Raw genomic sequence first — 25,780 nt, forward strand, 5'->3', positions numbered from 1 at the left:
CAATCGAGAAAATGCTTTTCTAAATAATTGTTGTTTATTTTACATTAAGATATAACAGTTTTACAGATAAAGATGCAAACAATCTTATCCAGAAGTATGACTCAGAAGCAAAAGTGATTAATCCTACATCTGGGAGCCTCAGGGATTGATTCTTTATTGATGTCTTCTGTCTCCTTCAAATCACTGAAAATGGCTGTTTTTATACCTCTTGCTGCTGGCGACTTGAGAATACAGCTGTCTTTGTTATGGTTTGCTTATCTCTCCTGTCCTTCGAAAGTACAGCCAGTTTTGAACACTGTCCTTGAGGAAAACAACAAGCCAGCAGTTAGTAGCAGCATTTTATCTCCAACAGTCTGAATCAACAATAATATCCATGATACCTTTTGAACTTGGTCTAGTTTCCCAAAGTCTTCTACTTCATTGGTGTTTCGATACAAAAGATCCTTTCCTTGGTAGGCTATCAATCCCAAACCAGCACGCCTATAATATCGTCTCGATTGTGATTGACTGCACATCCTCCATTTGCTGTTCATACTTTAATCGATCATGCTGTTTTATCAAGCCCATTCCTTTATCCATCTCACGATTCCTGGGCAAGCGTCACCTTGATAGTTCCCGCTCCATTGGTCTTACTTAGCATTGCTTAAGAGCAGACACCAAAAAGGTCCATATCCAGGGATTCATGTTCATTCTTTTAGTGTCCCTTAAAAGCCAATATTAAAAGTCCATATTGAAAAGTCCAAAATCCTTTACCCTATTGGTAGAGAAAGATACAATTTGTTTTTATTATTTTTGTGTGAGAGCAGCACTATGGGAGACCAACTAGTGAGTATTAAGTTTCTAAAACTCATTACATTTAGTACTTTGTGCATGTCACTTGCTTCCAGGATTAACTATTGCAGGTAAGAGCTGCTGTGGAGGAAAACAGCGGTGCTTGGATAACATGGCAATTGCACAATGGTTCAGGTAAAATTTATGTCGTTATAGGTTGTGCTTAAAGTTGGTAGAATTTTGGAGATCAACCTTTGTGAAAAATGCATTGCTATTATTTAATCTATAAATATATGATGCTTCAAAGTTTGCTATAGTCTTAAGCTTGAATTAGTTATGAACCTTGGATCTGTTTCATTTTATCTTGTAATGATGCAAGGGCCTGGGCTGGTTATGGAGAATTTGATTCTTTGCAAAACTCTATGGTGGTAGATATATACAGTTGTTGATCAGATTATTAGTTATATAGGTCAATAATATCTGCAAAAAGTGTGTGTGTGTGATATATTTATTTATTTATTTTCTGTCTGTCAAAAAATTATAGGTTGTAATTTGAAATGAGAGGAATTCTCCATGAACAGAACTTCAGTGTCTCCAGTTTCTGTGGGAACTGAGTAAGGAAGGAAAAAATGAGAAACAGAAAAAGGGAGAGATAGTGTATGAGCATACAATGGTAGATACACAGAAAGAAACCGAGATATAGGGGTGAAATTGGTCTTGGGTGGTAACACAAAGCAGGTGATAGTGAATCAACAGCCCATTTTACACCCCACCCGATTTTTTTTTTCTATTGACTACAATGGAAAAGACACATGACATCACCCAACTCAGTCCATCTGCCACTGAAACTCTCTATTACTTTTGTGACCTCCAGACTTGACCCTTCCAACGCTGCCCTACCCAGCCTCTTATCCTCCACCTTCTATGAATTTAAGCTCATGCAAAACCCTGCTGCTCATATCCTGTTCTGCTAACCCTACACCACTGTCCTCCCTGAACTATGTTGGATCCTGGTACCCATAAGCCTCTACTTCAGAATTCTCATCCTTGTGTTTAAATCCTGTCATGGCCTTGCTGCCCGCCCCCCCCCACCCCATCTCTGACATTTCCTTTAGCGCTATAACCTCTCCAAATTCTTCATTCATCCAACTCTGGTCTATTGTGCACCCCTCCCTACCTTTGCCCCACGACTGGCAGCCATTCCTTCTGCTACCTAGACCAGTGCTCTGGAATTCAATTCCTAAAATCCTCTGTCTCTCCACTTCCCTTTCCTCTTTTAAGACGCACCTTTTTGACCAAGCTTTTGGACACGCCTCCTAATGTCTCTTTTTTCTTTCAGTATCCATTTTTTTTTTATTATGCCTCCGTGAAGTACCTCAGGGTGTTTTTTCTACATTAATGGCACTATATAAATGCAAGGTGTATTGTGGTTTCTAGCCAGCTTATTTAATATCCTGAGAGGAATGCACTGCAAACATTTTCTCTGACTTCTCTTTTTCCCTCCCTCCCTCCCCTCCCCCCCCCCCCCCCCAACAAATGTAATTAAGTGAAGTTTGAAAATGTATTTCAAGTTTAATCAATTGCATTCCACAGATGATATTTACAAATAAACAATAAGGAGGGTGAGAATAGATAATCGGACCTGTCCTGTGCAGCATATTTTTCTGGTAGAGGCAAAAAAATACACAAAAGAAATCTGACCAATTCAGGAAATATTTTGGGAAATTCCTCTTTGATTCCCTTCAACAACGAATCAAGTTCCAGGAGACTGCGATAGCCCATAACTCCTCAACCACAGCCAACTACTAATTTACCCTCTAAAACTTATTTTAAGTTCCCTCTTAAAGAACTGTAGCAACTTCCTACCCATCATATGTTTTAGTAGTCTGACTGCAAAATGAAATACCTAGTGGAGCCTAACCTAATCCTTTGCCTATCGATTTTATTTACATACCCTTTAGCCCTACCAAACCCTGTCCATCTCAAATAACCTGTTCAACTGAACTTAGTTCAATCCATTAATCATTTTAAAATCTTCAGTTGTATAAATGATTTTTCCACAGTCCTAGCAGCTTCGGCATCATATTTCACAGGTTACTTAAATGATCTCTGTCTATAATTATGCTTATAATCTTATCCTATTCTCAAACAGATATTTATTCTGCTCTTTTTTTTTCAAGAAAGCAATATGGCATTAACAGGTTTATTGAAAATTTAATCTTCAGTCTCTCTTGAGGTTTAAGAACTTGTGTCATTGCTGGCTTCTTTCAGCATCAGCTATGTATGAGATGCATTCATTTATCATTTTTTGAATGGTTTGTATTTGAATCAGTATATATTGCATAAAATAAGTGAGAAAAATAGATAAACATTTCTTTTCCAGGCTAACAGAAATGGACCAGAGTTCAAAACCAACTACAATAGCACAGAGCAACTCATAAAGGTAAAAATTCCAGAGGGTTATATAATAGAGATATTCTGTATCACAGCTATCTGGAACAGCCAGAACGCTTTTTCAGGGCATTATTGCTTTGACTTACCAGTTCAAGAAGATGCAGGCTGGAGCGTCACGCTCCATTGTCAGTTGCATTAGACAATAGAGACGATCTGCCTTTTTTGTTTGTCATCAAAGCATCGATGACCAGATGGACATTATTCTTGTATTTTCTAAGTTCTTCATAGTAATGTCTTTTCATTGCTTTTTTTGTTGATGGGGTGTCTAGTTTGTTTAGAATATTGTCTCAGTTCTGTGTTCTGAAGTATTTGTCTGTTGAATCTTGCAGGGCTGTAATGCTTGTACTGCTGCATGATTTAGATATCCCTTTTTTGTGACAGCTAAAGAAAGAAATTGACATTCTTGAAAGCTTGTGCTATAGCCTGTTTTTGCTCAGATGCACATAAGATCTGGAAATGACCGCGTTTGTTCTAGTTTCAAAACTGCAGCAGCTTGAGAGGTAGCAAGGGATTTTAAAGAGGCAGAAGAGACCCGAGGACAGCAGAAGCTGTCATGGGGACAAATTGGAAGGAGACGAGGCCTCTACTCAGCCTTTTCCTTCCATTTGTGAATATTGTGACCAATACTGCCACTACCGCAAACCTACTGCCACCTACTGACATCCTTCCTAAAGTGTGGTGCCCAGAATTGGACACAATACTCCAGTTGATGCCTAACCAGTGACTTACAAAGATGTAGCATAATTTCTTGCTTTTTTACTTTGTGCCTTCATTTATAAAGCCTAGGATCCCGTATACTTTTTTTAAACAGCTCTATCAGCTTGTCCTGTCAACTTCAAAGTTTCCACCAGGTGGTCCCAGGAAGTGGCAGTAACTGGGGCGGAGGGGAGGGAAGTCGGCAGGAGGCTGGGCCCTGTCTCTTTGCTGGTATTTACATCCAGTGGATGAGGACGAGCCAGCCGGTAATAGCTTGGCATGGAGAGAGAAATTTAGTTCAGGGTGGGAACATGGCAGTAGGCCCTACTGCCCTTTTCTGATGCTTTTCTTCCTGATTTCAGGTAGGATAGCAGAAGAAAATGCAACCCATTGTTTTTCCTCTCTGTAATTTTTCAAAAAAGAAAGTTCAATTTTCAAGAAAATAGCATCTAATTATCTGAGCTGTTTTGACAGATAGAAGAGCCCAATTATCACCTGTGTTACGTTGACAGAAAATATAAACGATTAATTCTGAACAGCCAGAAGTCGTGGTCCATATCTGTACCAACGACATAGGTAGAAAGAGGGATGAAGTCCTGCAGGCAGATTTTAAGGAGTTAGGAAAGAGATTAAGAAACAGGACCTCAAAGGTAGTAATCTCCGGATTACTCCCGGTGCCACGCGCTAGTGAGTATAGAAATAGGAGGATAGAGCAGATGAATGTGTGGCTGGAGAGATGGTGTAGGAAAGCGGGCTTTAGATTCCTGGGGCATTGGGACCGGTTCTGGGGAAGGTGGGTCCTGTACAGGCCGGACGGGTTGCACTTCAACGGAGCTAGGACCAATGTCCTCACAGAGAGGTTCGCTTGTGCTGGAGGGCGTGGGTTTAAACTAATTTGGCAGAATGTAGCAATGGAAAGGAGAAACAAGGGTCACAAAGGATCGGGGGAGAAAGATAGCACTACAATCAGTAACAGTGCAGTATTCGGTGAGATTAGACTAAGAGAAAGTACAAGAAAGTCTATGACTGGTTTGCAGAGCATGTGTGTAAACGCACAAAGTGTGGTAAACAAAGTTGGTGAGCTGCAGGTGCAAATAGCCAAATGGGAATACGATGTTGTAGCAATAAGAGACCTGGCTCAAAAAAGGGCAGGATTGGTACTAAATATTCCTGGATACAAGGTGTTCAGGAAAGATAGGGAGGGAAAGAAAGAAAGGAGGAGCGGTTGGCAGTATTGATTAAGGAGAATATTGCAGTGATGGAGAGAGAGGATGTCTTGGAGTGGTCAAGGACAGAATCTATTTGGTTAAAGTTAAGAAAAAGAGGTGCCATTACACTACTGGGTGTATTCTATAGGCCACCAAATAGTGGAAGGATATCGAAGAGCAAATTTTCAGGGAAATTACAGAGAGATGCAAAAGCTATAGAGTAGTGATAACTGGGGACTTCAACTATCCTAATATAGACTGGGATAACAATAATAATATAAGGGGCACAGAGGGGGAGGAATTTTTGAAATGTATTCAGGATAACTTTCTTAACCAGTACGTTTCTGGCCCAACGAGGAAGGAGGCATTGCTGGACTTGGTTCTAGGGAATGAGATGGGCCAAGTGGAGCAAGTGTCAGTGGGGGAGCATTTAGGGAGCAGTGATCATAGTATCATAAAGTTTAGAATAGCTGTGGAAAAGGACACGGACCACTCTAAAGTAAAAATACCCGATTGGAGGAGAGCCAATTTCAATGGGATGAGAACAGATCTGGCCCAGGTAAATTGGAATCAAAGATTGGCAGGCAAAACTGTAATTGAACACTGGGTGGTCTTTAAGGAGGAGATGGTCCGGGTACAGTCTAGGCACATTCCCATGAGCCAGAAAGGTAGGGCAACTAAAGCCAGAGCACCGTGGGTGACAAAAGAGATAGTGAGTAAGATGAAACTGAGAAAAGGGGCATATGACAGATGTCAGGTTGATAACACAAGTGAGAACCAGGCAGAATATAGAAAGTTTAGAGGGGAAATGAAAAAGGAAATAAGAGGGGCAAAGAGAGAGAATGAGAATAGACTGGCGGCCAACATAAAAGGAAATCCGAAGCCTTCCACAGGCATGTAAACAGTAAACGGGTAGTAAGAGGAGGGGTGGGGCCGATTAGGGACCATAAAGGAGATCTACTCATGGAGACAGAGCAGATGGCCGAGGTACTAAACGAGTAGTTTGCACCTGTCTTTACCAAGGAAGAAGATGCTGCCAGAGTCTCAGTAAAGGAAGATATCGTTGCGATACTGGATGGGCTAAAAATTGATAAAGAAGAGGTACTTGAAAGGCTAGCTGTACTGAAAGTAGACAAATCACCCGGTCTGGATGGGACGCATCCTAGGTTGCTGAGGGAAGTAAGGGTGAAAATTGCAGAGGTACTGGCCATAATCTTCCAAACATCTGTATATACGGGAGTGGTGCCAGAGGACTGGAGAATTGCAGATGTTACACCTTTGATCAAAAAACGTTGTAAGAGTGAACCCAGCAACTACAGGCCAGTCAGTTTAACGTCAGTGCAATCCGGTACAGAATTAACAATCACTTGCATGAATGCGGATTGATTAGGGAAAGCCAGCACGGATTTGTTAAAGGCAAATCATGTTTAACTAACCTGATACAATTTTTTGATGTGTTGGCAGAGAGGGTAGATGAAGGCAGTGTAGTTGATGTGGTGTATATGGACTTTCAAAAGGCATTTGATCAAGTGCAGTACGGTAGGCTTATCAAGACTGCGGCCCGTGGAATAAAGGGGACAGTAGCAACATGGATATAGAATTGGCTAAGGGACAGGAAACAGTTGTGGTGAATGGTTGTTTTTTGGACTGGAGGGAGGTGTACAGTGGTGGTACCCAGGGGTCAGTGCTGGGACCACTGCTTTTCTTGGTCTATATTAGTGACTTGGACTTGGACTTGGACTTGGGTGTACAGGGCACAATTTCAAAATTTGCAGATGACACAAAAGTTGGGAGGGTAGTAACCAGTGAGGGGGATAGTGATAGACTTCAGGAGGATATAGACAGGTTGGTCGCATGGGCAGACACGTGGCAGATGAAATTTAACACAGAAAAATGCAAAGTGATACATTTCGGCAGGATGAACGAGGAGAGGCAATATAAACTAGAGGGCACAACTCTAAAAGGGGTACAGGAACAGAGAGATCTGGGGGTTTATGTGCATAAATCGTTGAAGGTGGCAGGGCAGGTTGAGAAAGTGGTTGAAAAAGCATACGGGATCCAGGGCTTTATAAATAGAGGCATAGAGTACAAAAGTATGGAAGTCATGATGAACCTTTATAAAACACTGGTTCAGCCACAAGTAGTGAATTCTGTCCCGTTCTGGGCACCGAACTTTAGGAAAGATGTGAAGGCTTTAGAGAGGGTGCAGAAGAGATTTACTAGAATGATTCCAGGGATGAGAGACTTTAGTTATGGACTGGAGAAGCTGGGGTTGTTCTTGGATCAGAGTCGGTTGCGAGGAGATTTGATAGAGGTATTCAAAATCGTGAAGGGTCTGAGACAGTAGATATAAACTGTTCCCATTGGTGGAAGTGTTAAGGACGAGAGGACATAGATTTAAGGTGATTGGCAAAAGAACCAAAGGTGACATGAGGAAACTTTTTTACGCATTGAGTGGTTAGAATCTGGAATGCACTGCCGGAGTGGGTGGTGGAGGCAGATTCAATCATGGCCTTCAAAGGCAACTGGATAATTACTTGAAAGGAAAAAATTTGCAGGGCTACGGAGAAAGAGCGGGGGTGTGGGACTAGGTGGATTGCTCTTGCACAGAGCCGGCGCGGACTTGATGGGCTGATGGCCTCCATCCATGCTGAAACCTTTCTATGATTCTATCTAATTAACAGCAGTCAAACACAGAGTACATTTCCTCATTTAATTTTTTTTCAAATTGCCACCTGTGTTGTGTTGATGGCAGTTAGAATGTATATTTTCTTGTAGTTGTGTGAAAAGGAGAGACAGAGAGAGAAACACAGATATATGGCCAGGAACCAATCACAAAGCACCAGGACCATCCACTAATGCTACCAAAACACAGGACTACCCCTCCCTGTGCTGCAGCTGAACCCGATACTAAATACCAGATATCTACCTCCAATTGGTGCATTTTGCCATGTATTCTCAGCATTAAACTTGGCAAAGCTAAAAATTACTTAGAAGTAAAGGATGTATGCTGAAAGAAAAAATACTGCCTTTTTACAGTGTTCACAGAATAATGGACAGAGTTCTGAACTTCAGTCCCCATCAGGAAAATCCTAGAATACTATTGAATAAAAATGGAATTTGACTTATTCAGCCATTTAGTGACTCAGCTGTTAATCTCTACATGGCATAAAATTGTCACATGTAATTACCCACCCTCCCCTAGCGTAATGCCACCACTGTCTATAGGGTGTAAATACTGCACGACAAGTTTAATAGGCAGTTTCCATCATAAATGTGGACGTAGGAATTTATAATCGTAATTTATAATGGAAATATAAAAATAAGGGCAGAATGCATGACTTTAAAATATGGACTGAAATACATCTGCCGGAGTCCAATTATCCCCTGACATCTAAACCTGCTTCACCCTGAAATCAACGCTTGGTCATGACTCCCAGTTTGCAATGCCACAAGAGATTGAATGGTCTTCATAAAATGATATAGAAAAGATAATGTTGCCTAATAGTGTACACATTTTTATCTTCCTTATGCATGGATGGTAATTTGAGTAGTTTCTTCATGAAAAATACGTAGCAATATGATAAGCTTTATAACCTTTCCTCTAACAATTGGCAGAATGCAGAACAGCTAGTTCTGATATACCAGGTAACGAGAAGAAAATAACTACATGAACTAAATGGAGGTGGTAAAGACATAGACTAAATGGAGGTGGTGAAGACATAAACAAGATCAACAATGTTGGAATGGAATTACTTTTTAACTAATGTTTTAAGAAAATACTATATTGAAGCAGTATTAAATATAGAGTTCTGCTTTTTATGGACTTGGGCAAATGTAATTCAATCCCTATTTTAGAGTCATTTTTTTTAATGTATCTATATAAGTATTTGATCTCATCAGAATTGCTCAAGTAGTTTTTAAATTTTATTTTAGGTGAACTTTTCTTCGCTGGATGTTCATTTACACACTGAAGCTCTGCTGAATTCCATTCATTTCCTGAAGAGCCTTATCCCACATTCAGAAACCAAGGTCAGTTCAGATGAACAAGTCCCTGCTATTGAGGGGAAGAAAGAAGAGATCTTCACAAAGAAAAAAACATGTAAGAAATATCCAGTTTCCACTTTTCACTTTCCTTGTTGCATAAAATACCTTCAACTTTTTTAAATTCAGTTTTCTTCCCCCTCTCCTGAAGGCAATACTTCATGCATAATTTTCCCATATTTTCTCAAAAAACTTCTACTAGGGTTAGGTTTAAAGGATGACAGTAGTGCATTTTCGTCATGTGTAAATCAAGATGTTGGATGACACTAGGTTGTTCGACCATGGTAAACATCACAGCCAAGTCCAATCCTATCCTCATCTTGCATCATCATGTTTTCAGCTGGAGGTATTAGATAATGATCAGGAGTCAGAAAAGTTCAAATTAATTTTTCCACTCTTGAATGCAGATACTGAGACCAATTGCTAGGGCTCAGATCAGCTAATTCAGCATTGAGTGTGGATTCAACTTGGTATTTCCTGGTTTTTATAGCTCAGTACCACACCAGATGCTGCATTAGCGCAGCGCCATAGAAGGAAACTCTAACAGTTGTACATACCAAAAGATCTCCAATGATATTGTTCATGGTATGCCAGAGAGTCTGATATTTTGTAACAGATGGAGAGTTGATGCCGTGTAGAGCATAACATACATACATAATTGGTGTACTTTGCATCCCATCATGCTGTAGATTCCACAGCATGATGGGGTGCAAAGTGCACCTGTTGGAGCCCATATCTGTTTTTTTAGCAATACTAGAGAATGGGAGTATGGTTTATATGTTTTTGGAGGCAGTCGTAGGATTTGGTAGCACTCGGGAAAGGTCCTGGGGTTTGATAGTTCTGGAGTAGGGATCCTGGAGTTTGACAGCAGTGAGGTTGCTGGTGTTCGGCAGCACATTTCAGATGCACTATTTCTATCCAGTGTTGCGGAAGAGGGGTGCAGAAAAATCATCCTTACTAAGTACTTCTTTTAATTGCATTACTACCACCTTGCTCCAGAGATGCTTAAACTGGAGAATGCCATAATCAAATTCTTCCCAGTGGATGCCACCTCTAAACTCCAGCCATTTGACCAAGGTGCTCTACAGTAATCTGCAGCACCAAAATATGTTAGTCCTTAAGCAAGTACGCAATCAAGCCAAACTAGATGATATCATCAAAACCTTCTGGAATTCAGAATTCCCAGTTGATGCTGAGGATGACCATCTAATTCTTCAGGGACAATCAGGAGCTGCCTAAATCGATGATCCCGTTCCCACAGCGTTGTTCAATCAATGAGCCCGTGAGCTGATTTGTATGCAGACTTGAATTTGATTTGCCAACCACAAATAATTCAGATGGAGGATTAGGAAAGTGACCTTGTGAAAAGCATAGGATGAATGATACAAAAGAATTTCTGAAATAATTACCGAAAATAAACTCTGATAGTGAATCATAGCTGCAATGTGAGAGTATTGTCAGCAAATGGATGCCGGTCCGTGCAGACCATATGTAGAAACAATTGCTTGCATTTATATAGCGCCTTTAACAAGGAAAAATGTCCCAAAGTGCTTCACAGAGGTGTAATCAAAAAAAAAATCAATGCTGAGCCCAAGAAGGAGATCTTAGGAGTGGTGACCAAAAGCTTGGTTGAAGAGCTAGGTTTTAAGGAGGAGGCAAGGAGGATGTCTTTTTGGGACTTTGTGCCAGGTGCGGAAACCTGATTAGACAGATTCAAACAGGAAGTTGTGGAAAGTTGTTTGATGGATTTGGGAGACAGTTTCATGCTCAAAGACTTTGGAGAGGAAAGGGAGGTTGGATATTGGATTGTCCAAAGTTAGTCTGGGGCCCTGGGGTGGGATGCAAGAATGATTGAAAGCATTCATAATGAAGAAGGATGACACTGAAATATTGACAATTGTAAATTTTCAACTCTGTTTTCTAACAAACAAATAGTCACAGCCACAAACAAGAGATAGTCTGTGCTAAAGATACTCTTTATTTTATGCCCTTTCAGTGTTTTTGACTAAATTACAGTAATGTTGACAGTTAGTTATCATTAAGTTGCATTACAACTTGGTTCATTCTGAAGTATCTATATCTGTATCTTGTGCTTTATTCACTTCTGAAAATACGTCAAGAATTATTCTTTCCCTATCCTCCACATGTCTTGGGGTATGCAGCCTAGCTTGATAGGTTCTGCGGAAGCTGCATGCTGAATACGCAGGAAAAAATGGTATCGCAGATGAACAATGCCTCACATGATTTCCATCTCCCGAGTTGTGTTTAAATGTGACAAACTTACCACTAAGTCCACCCCCCATGGTGAGTGGAGGATGCACATCATTCAAAGGTTATCTCTGTCTGGTCTCTATACGTGTCTCTCTATCTCTACCTCTGTCGCATTCTCCACAGATTGTAGGAGCATACACAAGTTATACACAAAATTATCTACTAGGTAATGCTAGGTTATACACAAAATTATTTACTAGATAATCTGCCATTATCTTTTGTTTGATTGGTTTATATTTAGCTTGAACTACACAAGTGTTATTTTAACTCCTTTCAGCTCCTAAAAAATCTAAGTTTGAAGATGTGATCAATCTTCATACGTGTGCAGAGTTGGCGCGACTGAAAGTTTTCATGCGTGATCAAAACAAAAGAATTGCAGAAATAAGCATTGAAGGTAAGCAGTTAAAATAATGTTTTCATGGTAAATGCAGACTTTTTTTCTAAATCACTTCTGAATTAAGGTAGGCTTTTTCCCAACACAGATGGTGCTAAACTGAAAGCTCCTAAATATATTTTATGTTGTAAATTTTGTTTATCGTGCACTTGTTTAGAAATCTGTATTAAGATTCTGCTGCAGATTTGGGAAATTATTAATGTCCAGCAGGAAGAATTGGAAAATAAGTTTAGCAAAATAAAAACCCCTGGGGTCTGTTTCTGTTTTTAAAAGGGTGAGGGAACTTATGATGACAAAGATGGCAGTACTGGGAAACAGATTAATGCTTTTCTTCTATGTGCATTTACTGTCAGCTGCTAAGACTTCCAGATCAGGTATAGCATAGGTCAGGTACAGAATAAAGTTCTCTCTACTGTGCTTCAGCAATGTCCCTTAAACCCAACTTTCTCTGACAAACATAAATGTTTTGTCCTATTGGGTGGTTGTTTAGTTTTAAAATATGGTGTCCAATTTATTTCTTAAAAGCCTTTTATGTTAGTCTTTTAAGCCAGATTCCAGGAGCCAAGCATTCACTAGTTGGTGCCTGGTGCTTATCCTGTTAAATTTAGTTTCCATATTCCAACAGCAAACTTGTAAACGCAGGTAATGTTATGTCCGCTGAAATTGTATTTAACCCCATCAGTGCCATGTGCCAACTTCAAAGATGCTGGGTTCATGGAATCTGATTTTTAAAAAACCTATATAAAAGTGCCTTTCATTGAAAATGGATACTAATATTGGTTTTAAAATGGTTTCTGTGACCTAGGTGACAGAGAGCCAACCTGACTGAATTAGTGTTGGAAATTATTTCTGAATGTCAGAGAATTGCATTGAAGATGGGTTAATCAAGATTAAAACTTTCAGTTGATGCGTAAAGCTTTTCTCAGACAGATTAAAATACATAATACTTTTACTAAACTCTATGTATATTCTTGCACATATATATTTCTGTTAATGTCTGAATTTCTAAATTGTTAATGTTGCTATCTAATATTTTACTGCTGTTGGTATAAAATTGTTGTATTTAAGTATTGATAAATTAATGCTTAAGTTGAGCTGTTTGACCTCTCTGACACTACTGAAGAAATAAAGCTTCATTGTATTTCATAATTGCTAATGTTGCCAAGCTTGGCAGGGAGGTCATTTTCAAAGTTTCTGGAAAAATTTTGACTGAAAAGAGAGAGATCTTTTGAGAACCTCCTTAAAGACTAATTACTGTGGTGGAAGATAAGGTTTTCTATTTTTAAAAAATTCATTCATGGGATATGGGTGTCGCTGGCAAGGCAAGCATTTATTCCCTATCCCTAATTGCCCGTGTGAAGGTGGTGATGAGCCACTTTCTTGAACCGCTGCAGTCCGTGTGGTGAAGGTACTCCCACAATGCTGTTAGGTAGGGAGTTCCAGGATTTTGACCCAGCAGTGATGAAGGAATGGCGATATATTTCCAAGTCAGGATGGTGTGTAACTTGAAGGGGAACGTGCAGGTGTTGGTGATCCCATGCGTCTGCTGCCCGTGTTCGTCTAGGTGGTAGAGGTTGTGGGTTTGGGAGGCGCTAAGTAGCCTTGGCGAGTTGCTGCGGTGCATCTTGTAGATGGTACGCACTGCAGCCACGGTGTGCCAGTTTAAGTGAATGTTTAAGGTGGTGGATGAGGCGCTAATCAAGCGGGCTGCTTTATCCTCGATGGTGTTGAGCTTCTTGTGCACTCATCCAGGCAAGTGGAGAGTAGTTCATCACAAACCTGACTTGTGCCTTGTAGATGGTGGAAAGTCTTTGGGGCGTCAGGAGGTGAGTCACTCGCCGCAGAATACCCAGCCTCTGACCTGCTGTTGTAGTCACAGTGTTTATGTGGCTGGTCCAGTTAAGTTTCGGGTCAATGGTGACCCCCAGGATGTTGTTGATGGGGGATTCGGCAATGGTAATGCCGTTGAATGTCGAGGGGAGGTGGTCATTGCCCGGCACTTGTGTGGCGTGAATGTTACTTGCCACTTATCACTCCAAGCCTGGATGTTGTCCAGGTCTGGCTGCATGCGGGCATGGACTTCTTCATTATCTGAGGGGTTGCAAATGGAACTGAACACTGTGCAGTCATCAGTGAACATCCCCATTTCTGACCTTATGATGGAGGGAAGGTCATTGATGAAGCAGCTGAAGATGGTTGGGCCTAGGACACTGCCCTGAGGAACTCCTGCAGCCATGTCCTGGGGCTGAGATCATTGGCCTCCAACAACCACTATAATTTTCCTTTGTGCTAGATATGACTCCAGCCACTGGAGAGTTTTGTCCCTGATTCCCATTGACTTCGATTTTACTAGGGCTTCTTGATGCCACACTTGGTCAAATGCTGCCTTGATGTCAAGGGCAGCATTTCAATGGACATTGTGTTTTCAAAGGACTTTCTGCTGAAGGATAAACATTAAGCATCATAACATTGAACTCTGATAGACACTCTATGATGTACTTATTTTAAGATACTGCCTTATGCTCATTTGCAGGGAATCTGGAACAACTATAAAGGGAAAGTGTTTAAAAGCCCAAACTGTAACACCCTCTACTGCAGTTTTTTAATACAAAGTTTTTGCAAATGCAAACCAAACAACCTGATAGGTCTGGAATTTCTGGCGAATTTGCGCCCAGAGACACGCGCAATTAGGGCGCAAAGCATATACAAGCCTAAAAGATTGCGGAATTTTAGCCGAGTTACGCACATGTACAATATGCTCAAATCTTCTTGATCTTTTATGATTGTCTATCGATCTCTCTACCCAAACACATCTACATTCATATTAATAGTCCCGGCCCCAAGTCACAGAGCTTTTTACCCAAATTTCTTGCAACCGCGCTTAATCAGAGGTTCCCTTTGAATTAGGTCCAGATTTTCAGGCGCAGCAGGAAACAGTCATTTTTCTGGTGTTTTAGTGCAATTTTTTTTTGTTAATATTCATCCTCACTTTTCTATGGCCTTGTTAACCTGCGTCAATGATTTGTGAATTTGGACCCCAAGGAATTTGTGGCCTCCTTATTCCTCCTAACAAAATGCACCACCTCACACTTATCCGTATTGAAATTTATTTGCCGTTTACATACCCATTCTGCAAGTTTATGAACAACTAGTATTTTTCTTCTTCAGTATTAATTGTGCACCCCAATTTGGTGTCATCTGCAAATTTTGAAATTGTACTTCTGATTCCTGAGTCCAAATCATTTATGTAAATGTGGTCTCAGCAACGATCCCTGTGGAACACCACTTCCCACCTTCCGTCAGTCTGAGTAACTATCTTTAACCCATACTCTCTTTTCTGTTTTGTAGCCAGCTTGCTATCCATTCTGCTACTTGTGCTCTGACCTTAGTCATGAGTCAACTATAAGGTACCTTATCAAAGGTCTTTTGAAAATCCAAATATATTATTACATCTACTGCATTACCCCTATCTTCTACTTTGGAATCCGTGCTCACTCTTCATTATATTTTCGGATTGTAGATGTTTTTCTGTTACATCTTTGAGTAAAGATTCCATTATCTTTCCTACCACCGACATTAAGCTAACTTGCCTATATAAGAACATAAGAAATAGGAGCAGGAGTAAGCCACTTGGCCCCTTGAGCCTGCTCCTCCATTCAATCAGATCATGACTGATCTTCGACCTCGACTCCACTTTGCTGCCCAAACCCCATATCCCTTGATTCCCCTAGAGTCCAGAAATCTGTCTATCTCAGCCTTGAATATACTAAATGACTCAGCATCCACAGCCCTCTGAGGAAGAGAATTCCAATGATTCACAACCCCCTGAGTGAAGAAATGCCTCCTCATCTCAGTCTTAAATGGCTGACCCCTTATCCTGCAAATATGCCCCTAGTTGTAGACTCTCCAGCCATGGGAAACAATCTCTCAGTATCTACATTGTCAAATCCCCTTACCATCTTATATGTTTCAATGAGATCACCTCTCATAGTTCTTTGAACTTTTACTATCTCCCCTTTTTAAATATAGGTATTACATTAGCTGTCTGCCAGTCCTCTGGCATTATTCCCTTTTCCAATGAATTTTTATCAATATATAATAATGTCTCTGCTATCTCTTCCCTAGCTTCTTTTAGTATGCGTGGATGCAGTCCATCCGGACCAGGGGTCTTATCCTCTCTAAGTTTGACTAGCTTATCAATTATCTCCCCTTTTCAATCTTAAATAACATATCTTTTTGATGTCCTCAAGAAGTTATAGAAATAAATTAATGCGAATTAATAAATAAAGATTAGAAATGGTAGCACAGGCAGTGTGTCGGGTCTGTAGTATGTGGGAATTTGTGGACAGTGAGACTGTTCCGGATAACCATGTCTGCAGGAAATGTCTCTGCCTTGAAACACTCCAGCACAGAGTCATTGAGCTGGAGTGTGAGTTAGAGACACTCCGATACATTAAGGAGGAGGAGGAATTTTTGGATAGTTTTCCCCAGAGTACAGTCACACCTCAGAGGATAGCACAGGTGCGGGAAGGGGAGAGTGTGACCATCAGTCAGCAGGGTAAGGGGAACCAAGGGGAGGTCGAGAAGGAGGGACTGCAGACAATGGTCCTATCCAACAGGTACAATGTACTTGCTAACTATGAGGATAAGGATGAAAGCTGCAGGGACGATGGCCAGAAAGCTAACCGTGGAGCAGGAGGCTGTCCAAGGGGGGAGGGGGGAGGGGGGATGAAGGAAGCAAAATAGAAATAGAAAGGTTGTAGTCATAGGGGATTCAATAATAGGGGGATAGATAGCATCCTCTGCAGTTTCGACTGAGAGTCCAAGAGGGTGTGTTGTCTACCTGGTGCAAGGGTAAAGGATATCTCGGAGTAATTGGAGAGGAACTTGGAAAGGGAAGATCCATTGTCGTGGTTCATGTTGGGATCAATGACAGAGGACAAAAGGGAGAAGGTCCTGCTGAGGGAGTATCAGAAGATAGGGATTTAATTTAAAAAAACAGAATCTCACAGATGACAACCTTGGGATTACTACCTGAGCCACTTGTTAATTGGCATAGGGATGGACAGATCAGAAAGGTGAATGTGTGGCTGAAAGAGTGGTGTGGGAAGAAGGGGTTCCATTGCATGGGACAGGATGGAGCTGTAATGCTGGGACGGACTCCACCTGAACCAGAATGGGATGATGAAGGAAAGTTTTTACAGTGTGCATAGGACTCCTTTCTTACCCAGTACATAAGAAGCTGAACCAGAGCGGAATCACTGCTGGATCTAGTATGGGAAATGAACCAGAGCAGATAAGAGAAGTAAGCGTAGGGGAACATCTAGGCAATAATGATCACAACATAATAAGGTTTAAGATAATGATTGAGTAAGGCAAAGACCAAAGTCAGATTGGAAAAAACTAATTTTGAGGGAATAAGAATGAGAATAAAAGATAAACTGCAAAAAAAATATTGGCAATGAGATAGAACACAGAATCATAGAAAGGAATATAAAAAGAAATTGTAAGGTATTGTACAGACACATAAATGACGGAAGGGAAATCAGGATAGGTATAGGGCCGCTAACGGATGCTCAAGTAATGGCAGCGAAATGGCAGAAATACTGAATAATTACTTTGCCTCAGTATTTCCTCCTCCTCCTTAATGTATCGGAGTGTCTCTAACTCACACTCCAGCTCAATGACTCTGTGCTGGAGTGTTTCAAGGCAGAGACATTTCCTGCAGACATGGTTATCCGGAACAGTCTCACTGTCCACAAATTCCCACATATTACAGACCCGACACACTGCCTGTGCTACCATTTCTAATCTTTATTAATTCGCATTAATTTATTTCTATAACTTCTTGAGGTCTAGATTATATTTAGTGGATGGATTTAGCTTGATTTCAAATTGAAGTAATTAATCACTGATTTATTTATTTACTTACTTATTTAACTATTTACTTAGTTTATTTGGTTTCTAGTTAAAATTAGTGTGTATAATAAATTAAACACTTAGCTTAAATTCCTTGGGCGCTGTCGTTCCTCCCTCTGCGCTGATTATGACGTCACATTTTCAGATTTTTCCTTGCATTTGCTGGGCTCTGCTCTCACTCTTTTTAAGTATACTATCCAGAATCATCATCTAGTCCCTTTTTATTATTGTTGTTGTCATATTTCTAGTAAGAGCAGCAACTCTTCAAGTATAGTTCTTATAAATGAATTTTTAAATTTCACTTCCTCTGATTTAGCATGGCAGGAATGTTGTCATGCATTTTGATTACTCCATAAACATATTAAATATTTCCTATGTTGGTACTTGTTAAAATAATTAGTGCTAGCATAAAATAAGTCAAATGCATATTTATTGCAGAGTATTCTGGGAGTGTTAGCATTATTTGAGTTTAAAACACGCTTTCCATATTTTTGTGGTAAATCATTGGCCTTTGGTTATAATATGTTTAGTGATGTACTCTGTTTACTCCTACCTATTTTTAAAGTTGAGGATACACAGAAAGATGGTAAGGAATATGTCCAGGTAGGTAGTTAGCATGTGGCAGTACTCAGGAATGGGGTAATGGGCTTGTATTGCTTGGTGGTGTTGGGTGGTACTCAGGTCTGGGAGCATCTGGAGAGGGTTGGCGGTTGTTTGAGGGAAGAGCAGAGTGATGTTTGATCTGGGAGTTTTGGGAAAGGGTTCTTTGGGTCTGGGAGTGATCGGAAGGGCTTCTGGGGCCTGCAAGTACCAGAAGTGGTGTGTTTTGAACCTACAAGTGGTGGGAGGATGATTTAGAGATGTGAGAGCACTAGATTGGAGATATGGGATAGTGGAGAGAAGGTTTCTTTTTGGTGTGGTAGAACTGGGAAAGGTGTCTTTGGGTGCGGGAGGGCTTGGAGAGGTATGCATGGATTGGGTAGGAGTTATGAAATATGAGAATAGTGGAAAGGGGTGTTAGGGTGTGGAAGCTTTGGGAATGATGTGTTACGGTCTAAGAGCAAAGAAAGGGTGATGATGGATTTGGGAGCACTGAGGATGAAATGTGTGGGAGATCCCAGAACCTGGGACCTGGAAGGTGGTCTCGGGGTGGGAAAGTATTGGTGAGGGGAGACTGATGCTTCTGAGGATTAAGGAAACAAGTTTGAGGATCTGGGATTCCATGATGGGAATAGACTCTGGAACCTCTGGGGGATCTTGTATTGGGCAGCATAGGGAGGAGGCTGGGCCTGGTAGTAGTGAGAGAAGTTATGGGGCTTGGGATCTGGAGATTGGGTACTGGGGTCTGGAAGCACTGGGAATGGAGTTTGGGACTGTTGGAAAGGAGTAATGAGGTCCAGGAGTTGGGATTGTCTCGGAATTTGGGAGGATGAGGGGTTATTGGTGAGGGTGTCGGAGGGTCTAGGAATATTGGGGAAAGGGGTTTGAAGATGTAGGAGCATTGAGGGGGCTGGTGCCTGGGCTATTTGGGTCTCTGATCTGGCAGTGTTGGAGGGCTGGGCAGTATTGTTGGAGGACAGGGTTGCAGGAGAATGAAGATTGTCGGCATTCATCCTGGCCCTGCGCTGCCCCTGCATGCCCTCTGTTAGAAGTTTTAAATGATTTTCAAAACCAATTTACTAACACTGAACTAGGAACTAAATCTTAGATGTTTAAAATATTTAGTATGCATATACTGATTGTGTGCAAGTTCAGCCCATTCAACTGGTAAAGGATATAATCTTGGGGCATGCCAAATTAATATTACACCCATTTTAACCTGTGTTTAACATTTGACATTAGACTTATTTTTTAAATGCTTCTCGTATTAAATTAGTTCAATGCATTAGTAAACTTCAATTTATACACATTTATTTTCCATTTGAAGGCTATGGTTGCAAATTTTAAGTCTTTTTCCAAAATTGCTTGAGTTCATCCTGATCCATGATTTAACTGGTGTCAGCCTTGGTTCAGTGGCTGCACTCTCTCCACAGAAATGTATAGGTTCAAGCCCCACTTCAGGACTTGGACACATAATCTCACCTGATAATCGAGTGCAGTACTAAGGGAGTGCTGCACTGTTGGGGGTGCTGTCTTTCGGATGGATGTTAAACTGAGGTGCTGGCTGCCCTTAAGTGGACGCAAAAGATCCGAAGGCATTATTGGACGTAGAGCAAGGGAGTTCTCTGTGCCCTGGCCAACATTTATCCCTTATCACCAAAACAGTTTAATTGGTCGTTTTATCTCATTGCTGTGCACCAATTGGCTGCTACGTTTCCCTACATTAGAACATTGACTACACTTCCTAAGTACTGCATTCGCTGTAAAGCTCTTTAGGACATCATGAGATTCTGAAATGCACTTATAAATGTTCTGTCTGTCTGTCTCTTTTTTGCTTTCTCTTTTTCGTTTTCTCTTTCTCTTTTGCTTTCTTTCTTGTTCTCGTTCATTCTTTCTCTTTTTTATCCTCCTCCACACAAACCTTGGAGCCAGTGATAGACCACGAAGGTGATATAATGGGCGTGTTAACGATACACACCCTTATTAAAGCGCAAATCGGCTAGCAAGTTCAGAGGATTAAGAGATATGCAGTGAGTTGCGAATCTCCAGAACTTGCTGGTTGATTTACGCCATTCCGCCATTTGTCTTGCACAAACGGCATTTCGCCATTAGCCTCCCTGTTATTTTTAAGAATTTCCTAGATTTGCACATTAATTGCTCATTAAACTCCCACAGTTAATTAAGTCTTGTAATTAAGAGTGTAAGTACCCTTTTAACAACATGATAATGGTTAATATAATGCCAGTCAACCTCTCTGACCCAGAGAGGGAACAATTGAAACTGGAGTCTTGATCTTCAGGTAGTGAATTGTTCTTGGAGGTATAAAAAAGGTTTTAAATTTTTTCTTTTCCTTTCTGTCTCTTTTTTTGCTCTCTTTCCACTGTCCCTTTAATACCATGTGCTTCTACTAAATTTGCATTCTAATACTCCCTCCACCACCGGCGCACCGTGGCTGCAGTGTCTGCCACCTACAGGATGCACTGCAGCAACTCGCCATGGGTTCTTCGACAGCACCTCCCAAACTCGCGACCTCTGCCACCGAGAAGGTCAAGGACAGCAGGCACATTTTAGAATCTAAACAATACATACACCTTTTTACCGAGGATCTACTTCAAGGCATGCGGAGTGATCAGGACCGTTGCTTAAAGTCGCTCCCTTTAGACGAGCTTCTGATCGTGTCGTTGACTGCAATTTTGGTTCCGTCACCATGTCTTTTTATGTTCTTGTCAGTTAGGGCGTAAGTAAAAGGCAGAGGAAGCCCCTTTTGGCCATTCGCCCACTGTTGCTAGGCCTCAATAGTTTGTTTGATGTGTCGCTGTATTCCTGGATTTGTGTCAAATCAGGTGGGACCCATGACTTTCTTTCTTGTCACATGCCCTGTTTTTCAACAGTTTCCCAACTGCTCTAACAGATTTTCAACCATATTGTTCTATCATGGGATGTCTGAATTATTTTGTGGTTATCATTTGTTTTGCACTGTTTGGTCAGTTAGTGATTTTTCACGTAGGTACTGGCTGTGCTTTTCAGTGAATGTAGGGTTTTATCCGTTCAGGTGTGAGACTAGATTGGATAGCTCTTTCAAAGAGCCAGCACAGGCACAACGTGCTGTATGGGGGCCTCCTGTGCTGTAAGATTCTTTGATTCTAAATTTAGATAGGTATGGTAAGAGGATGGAGATACTGTGCCTAATGAATTTACTGGAGCTCTTGGAAGAAATGATGGGCTTTGATGATAGACATTCTGTTGATTTAGTAATTCTTTTGATAGCATGCCACACAAGCAATTGAACATTTACCTGAGGAAGGAGGAAGTCTCCGAAAGCTTGTGAATTTAAAATAAAATTGCTGGACTATAACTTGGTGTTGTAAAATTGTTTACAACACACAAGCAATTAGTCTACAAGCTAGGAAGATATGGAATAACAGGCAAACTTCTGAGCTGGTTTGAAAATTGGCTAAATCACAGAAAACAAAGGGTGGTTTTGAGTGGAGTTGCATTGACATGGCATGGGGTCATGAAGGAGGTGCCATGGGAATCATTCCTGAGGTCATTAAAGTATAAATAAATAATTTGGAACTGGGGTTAGAAATAAAGCTACTTAAGTTTCTAGATGACATCAATTTGTTGGACGAGAATCAAACAGTAGAGAAGAGGCAAACTAAATATAGAGGAACCTGGATAGATTAGAAGGTTGGTTAATGAGTGTCATATGATATTTAGTGCGTTCAAATGCAAAATAATGAGAATAGGGAAGATAAATGAATAGAGGGAATGGCTCCAACCAACAGAAAACAACACGAGAGATATGGATAATATTGGTGGATAGCTCAGTGAAACTAACAATGCACTGAGTGGCAGCAGTAAGGAGACTTAACTGGATCTTGAGACATAAAGCTGGAGAGATAAAGCAGAATCCCAGCAGGCACTGGAATCAGTGAGGAGAAGCGCAATTAGATTGTTGCCTTGCAACATAGGTACATAGGAACAGGAGTAGGCCATTCAGCCCCTCGTGCCTGCTCCGCCATTTGATAAGATCATGGCTGATCTGTGATCTAACTCCATATACCTGCCTTTGGCCCATATCCCTCAATACCTTTGGTTGCCAAAAAGCTATATATCTCAGATTTAAATTTGGCCATTGAGCTAGTATCAATTGCCGTTTGGGGAAGAGAGTTCCAAACTTCTAACACCCTTTGTGTGTAGAAATGTTTTCTAATCTCGCTCCTGAAAGGTCTGGCTCTAATTTTTAGACTCTGCCCCCTACTCCTAAAATCCCCAACCAGCGGAAATAGTTTCTCTCTATCCACCCTATCTGTTCCCCTTAATATCTTATAAACTTTGATCAGATCACCCCTTAACCTTTGAAACTCTAGAGAATACAACCCCAATTTGTGTAATCTCTCCTCATAACTTAACCCTTGAAGTCTGGGTATTACTCTAGTAAACCTACACTGCACTCCCTCCAAGGCCAGTATGTCCTTCCGAAGGTGCGGTGCCCAGAACTGCTCACAGTACTCCAGGTGCGGTCTAACCAGGGTTTTGTATAGCTGCAGCATAACTTCTGTCCCCTTGTACTCTAGTCCTCTAGATATAAAGGCCAACATTCCATTAGCCTTATTGATTATTTTCTGCACCTGTTCATGACACTTCAATGATCTATGTACCTGAACCCCGAAGTCCATTTGGACATCCACTGTTTTTAACTTTTTACCATTTAGAAAGTACCCTGTTCTATCCTTTTTTGATCCAAAGTGGATGACCTCACATTTGTCTACATTGAATTCCATTTGCCACAATTTTGCCCATTCACCTAATCTATCAATATCGCTTTGTAATTTTATGTTTTCATCTACACTGCTTACAATGCCACCAATCTTTGTGTCATCGGCAAACTTAGATATGAGACTTTCTATGCCTTCATCTAAGTCGTTAATAAATATTGTGAATAATTGAGGCCCCAAGACAGATCCCAGCGGGACTCCACTGGTCACATCCTGCCAATGTGAGTACCTTCCCATTATCCCTACTCTCTGTCGCCTTTCGCTCAGCCAACTTCCCAACCAAGTCCGTACTTTTCCCTCGATTCCATGGGCTTCTATCTTAGCTGACAGTCTCTTATGTGGGACCTTATTAGATGCCTTCTGGAAGTCCATATAAATAACATCCATTGACATTGACAGCAACGAGGAGAGATTGAAGATCTTGAGTTTGCCTCTTATTCCATGCCTTCCTTGTAGACATAAGGACCAAAAAGGAGGTCTACTCATGGAGGCAGAGGGCATGGCCAAGGTACTAAATGAGTACTTTGCATCTGTCTTTACCAAGGAAGATGATGTTGCCAGCGCCTCAATCAAGGAAGATGTAGTTGAGATATTAGATGGACTAAAACTTGATAGAGAAGAGGTACTTGAAAGGCTAGCTGTACTTAAAGTAGATAAGTCACCTGGTCCGGATGGGATGCATCCTAGGTTGCTGAGGGAAGTAAGGGTGGAAATTGCTGAGGTACTGGCCATAATCTTCCAAACATCCTTAGATACGTGGGTGGTGTCAGAGGATTGGAGAACTGCAAATGTTACACCCTTGTTCAAAAAAGGGTGTAAGGATAAACCCAGCAACTACAGACCAGTCAGTTTAACCTCGGTGGTGGAGAAACTTTTAGAAACGATAATCCGGGACACAAATAACAGTCACTTGGAAAAGTGTGGATTGATTAGGGAAAGCCAGCACGGATTTGTTGAAGGCAAATTGTGCTTAACCAACTTGATAGAGATTTTTGATGAGGTAACAGGGAGGGTCGATGAGGGCAACGCGGTTGATGTGGTGTATGTGGATTTTCAAAAGGCTTTTAATTAAAGCGCAGCATAATAAGCTTGTCATCAAGATTGAAGCCCGTGGAATAAAAGGGGCAGTGGCAGCATGGATACAGAATTGGCTAAGTAACAGGAAACACAGTAGTGGTGAATGGCTGTTTTTCGGGCTGGAGAGAAGTATACAGTGGTGTTCCCCAGGGGTCGGTGCTAGGACCACTGCTTTTCTTGATATATATTAATGACTTGGACTTGAGTGTACAGGGCTCAATTTCAAAATTTGCAGGGTAGTGATGAACTTCAAGAGGATATAGATAGGCTGGTGGCATGGCCGGACACGTGGCAGATGAAATTTAACGTAGAAAAATGCAGTGTTATATATTTCGGTAGGAAGAATGAGGAGAGGCAATATAAACTAAAGGGCACAATTCTAAAAGGGGCACAGGAACACAGAAATCTGGGGGTATAGGTGCACAAATCATTGAAGGTGGTAGGGCAGGCTGAGAAAGTGGTTTAAAAAAGCATACGGGATCCTGGACTTTATAAATAGAGGCATAGAGTACAAAAGCAAGGAAGTCATGATGAACCTTTAAAACATTGGTTCGGCCACAACTGGAGTATTGTGTTCAGTTATGGGCACTGCACTTTAGGAAAGATGTGAAGGGTTTAGAGAGGGTGCAGAAGAGATTTACTAGAATGATTCCAGGGATGAGAGACTTAAATTACGCGGATAGGCTGGAGAAGCTGGGGTTGCTCTCGTTGGAACAGAGAAGATTGAGAGGAGATTTGATAGAAGTAAAAAGCTAGGTGGGAAAGTAAGCTGTAAGGAGGACGCAAAGAGTCTGCAAAGGGATAAAGACAGATTAAGTGAGTGGGCAAGAAGGTGGCAGATGAGTATAATGTGGGGAAATGTGAGGTTATTCACTTTGGTAGGGAGAATATAAAAATAGAATATTTTTTAAATGTTGAGAAACTTAAATGTTGGTGTTCAGAAAGACTTGGGTGTCCTTGTACAAGAAACACAATAAGTTAGTATGCGGTACAGCAGGAAATTAGGAAGGCAAATGGCATGTTGGCCCTTATTGCAAGGGGGTTGGAGTACAAGAGTAAGGAAGTCTTACTACAGTTGTACAGGGCTTTAGTGAGACCTCACCTGGAGTACTGTGTACAGTTTTGGTCTATGTAAGGAAGGGGATGTACTTGTCTTGGATTAATTCCTGGGATGGGAGGGTTGTCCTATGAAGAGAGGTTGAGTGGAATGGTCCTATCATCTCTGGAGTTTAGAAGAATGAGAGGTGATCTCATTGAAACATATAAGATCATGAGGGGGCTTGACAGGGTAGATGCTGAGAGATTGTATCCCCTGGCTAGAGTGTCTAGAACTAGGGGGCTTAGTCGCAGGATATGGGGTTGGCCATTCAAGACTGAGATGGGGATGAATTTCTTCACGCAGAGTGTTGTAAGTCTTTGGAATTCTCTACCCCAAAGGGCTGTGGATGCTGAGTCATTGAATATATTCAAGAGATGGATAGATGTTTGAACTCTAGGGTAATCAAGGGATATGGGGATTGGGCAGGAAGTAGAGTTGAGGTCGAAGATCAGCCATGATCTGATTG

At 41.2% G+C, this 25,780-nt stretch overlaps 1 protein-coding gene across 5 annotated transcripts in view; it reads left to right on the forward strand.

The window, feature by feature from the left end:
* vps13a (vacuolar protein sorting 13 homolog A) overlaps positions 1-25,780 on the forward strand; it is a 366,579-nt gene that overhangs the window by 165,409 nt on the left and 175,390 nt on the right. For all 5 annotated transcript variants that reach the window (XM_067983108.1, XM_067983109.1, XM_067983112.1 and 2 more), the window contains exons 28-30: positions 3,155-3,214; positions 9,066-9,231; positions 11,722-11,838. In XM_067983108.1, coding sequence (XP_067839209.1) covers positions 3,155-3,214; positions 9,066-9,231; positions 11,722-11,838 — 343 coding nt within the window. The remainder of the gene's footprint in view (positions 1-3,154; positions 3,215-9,065; positions 9,232-11,721; positions 11,839-25,780) is intronic.

Source organism: Heptranchias perlo, chromosome 4, assembly GCF_035084215.1.
Source record: "Heptranchias perlo isolate sHepPer1 chromosome 4, sHepPer1.hap1, whole genome shotgun sequence".
Classification (NCBI taxonomy): domain Eukaryota; kingdom Metazoa; phylum Chordata; class Chondrichthyes; order Hexanchiformes; family Hexanchidae; genus Heptranchias; species Heptranchias perlo.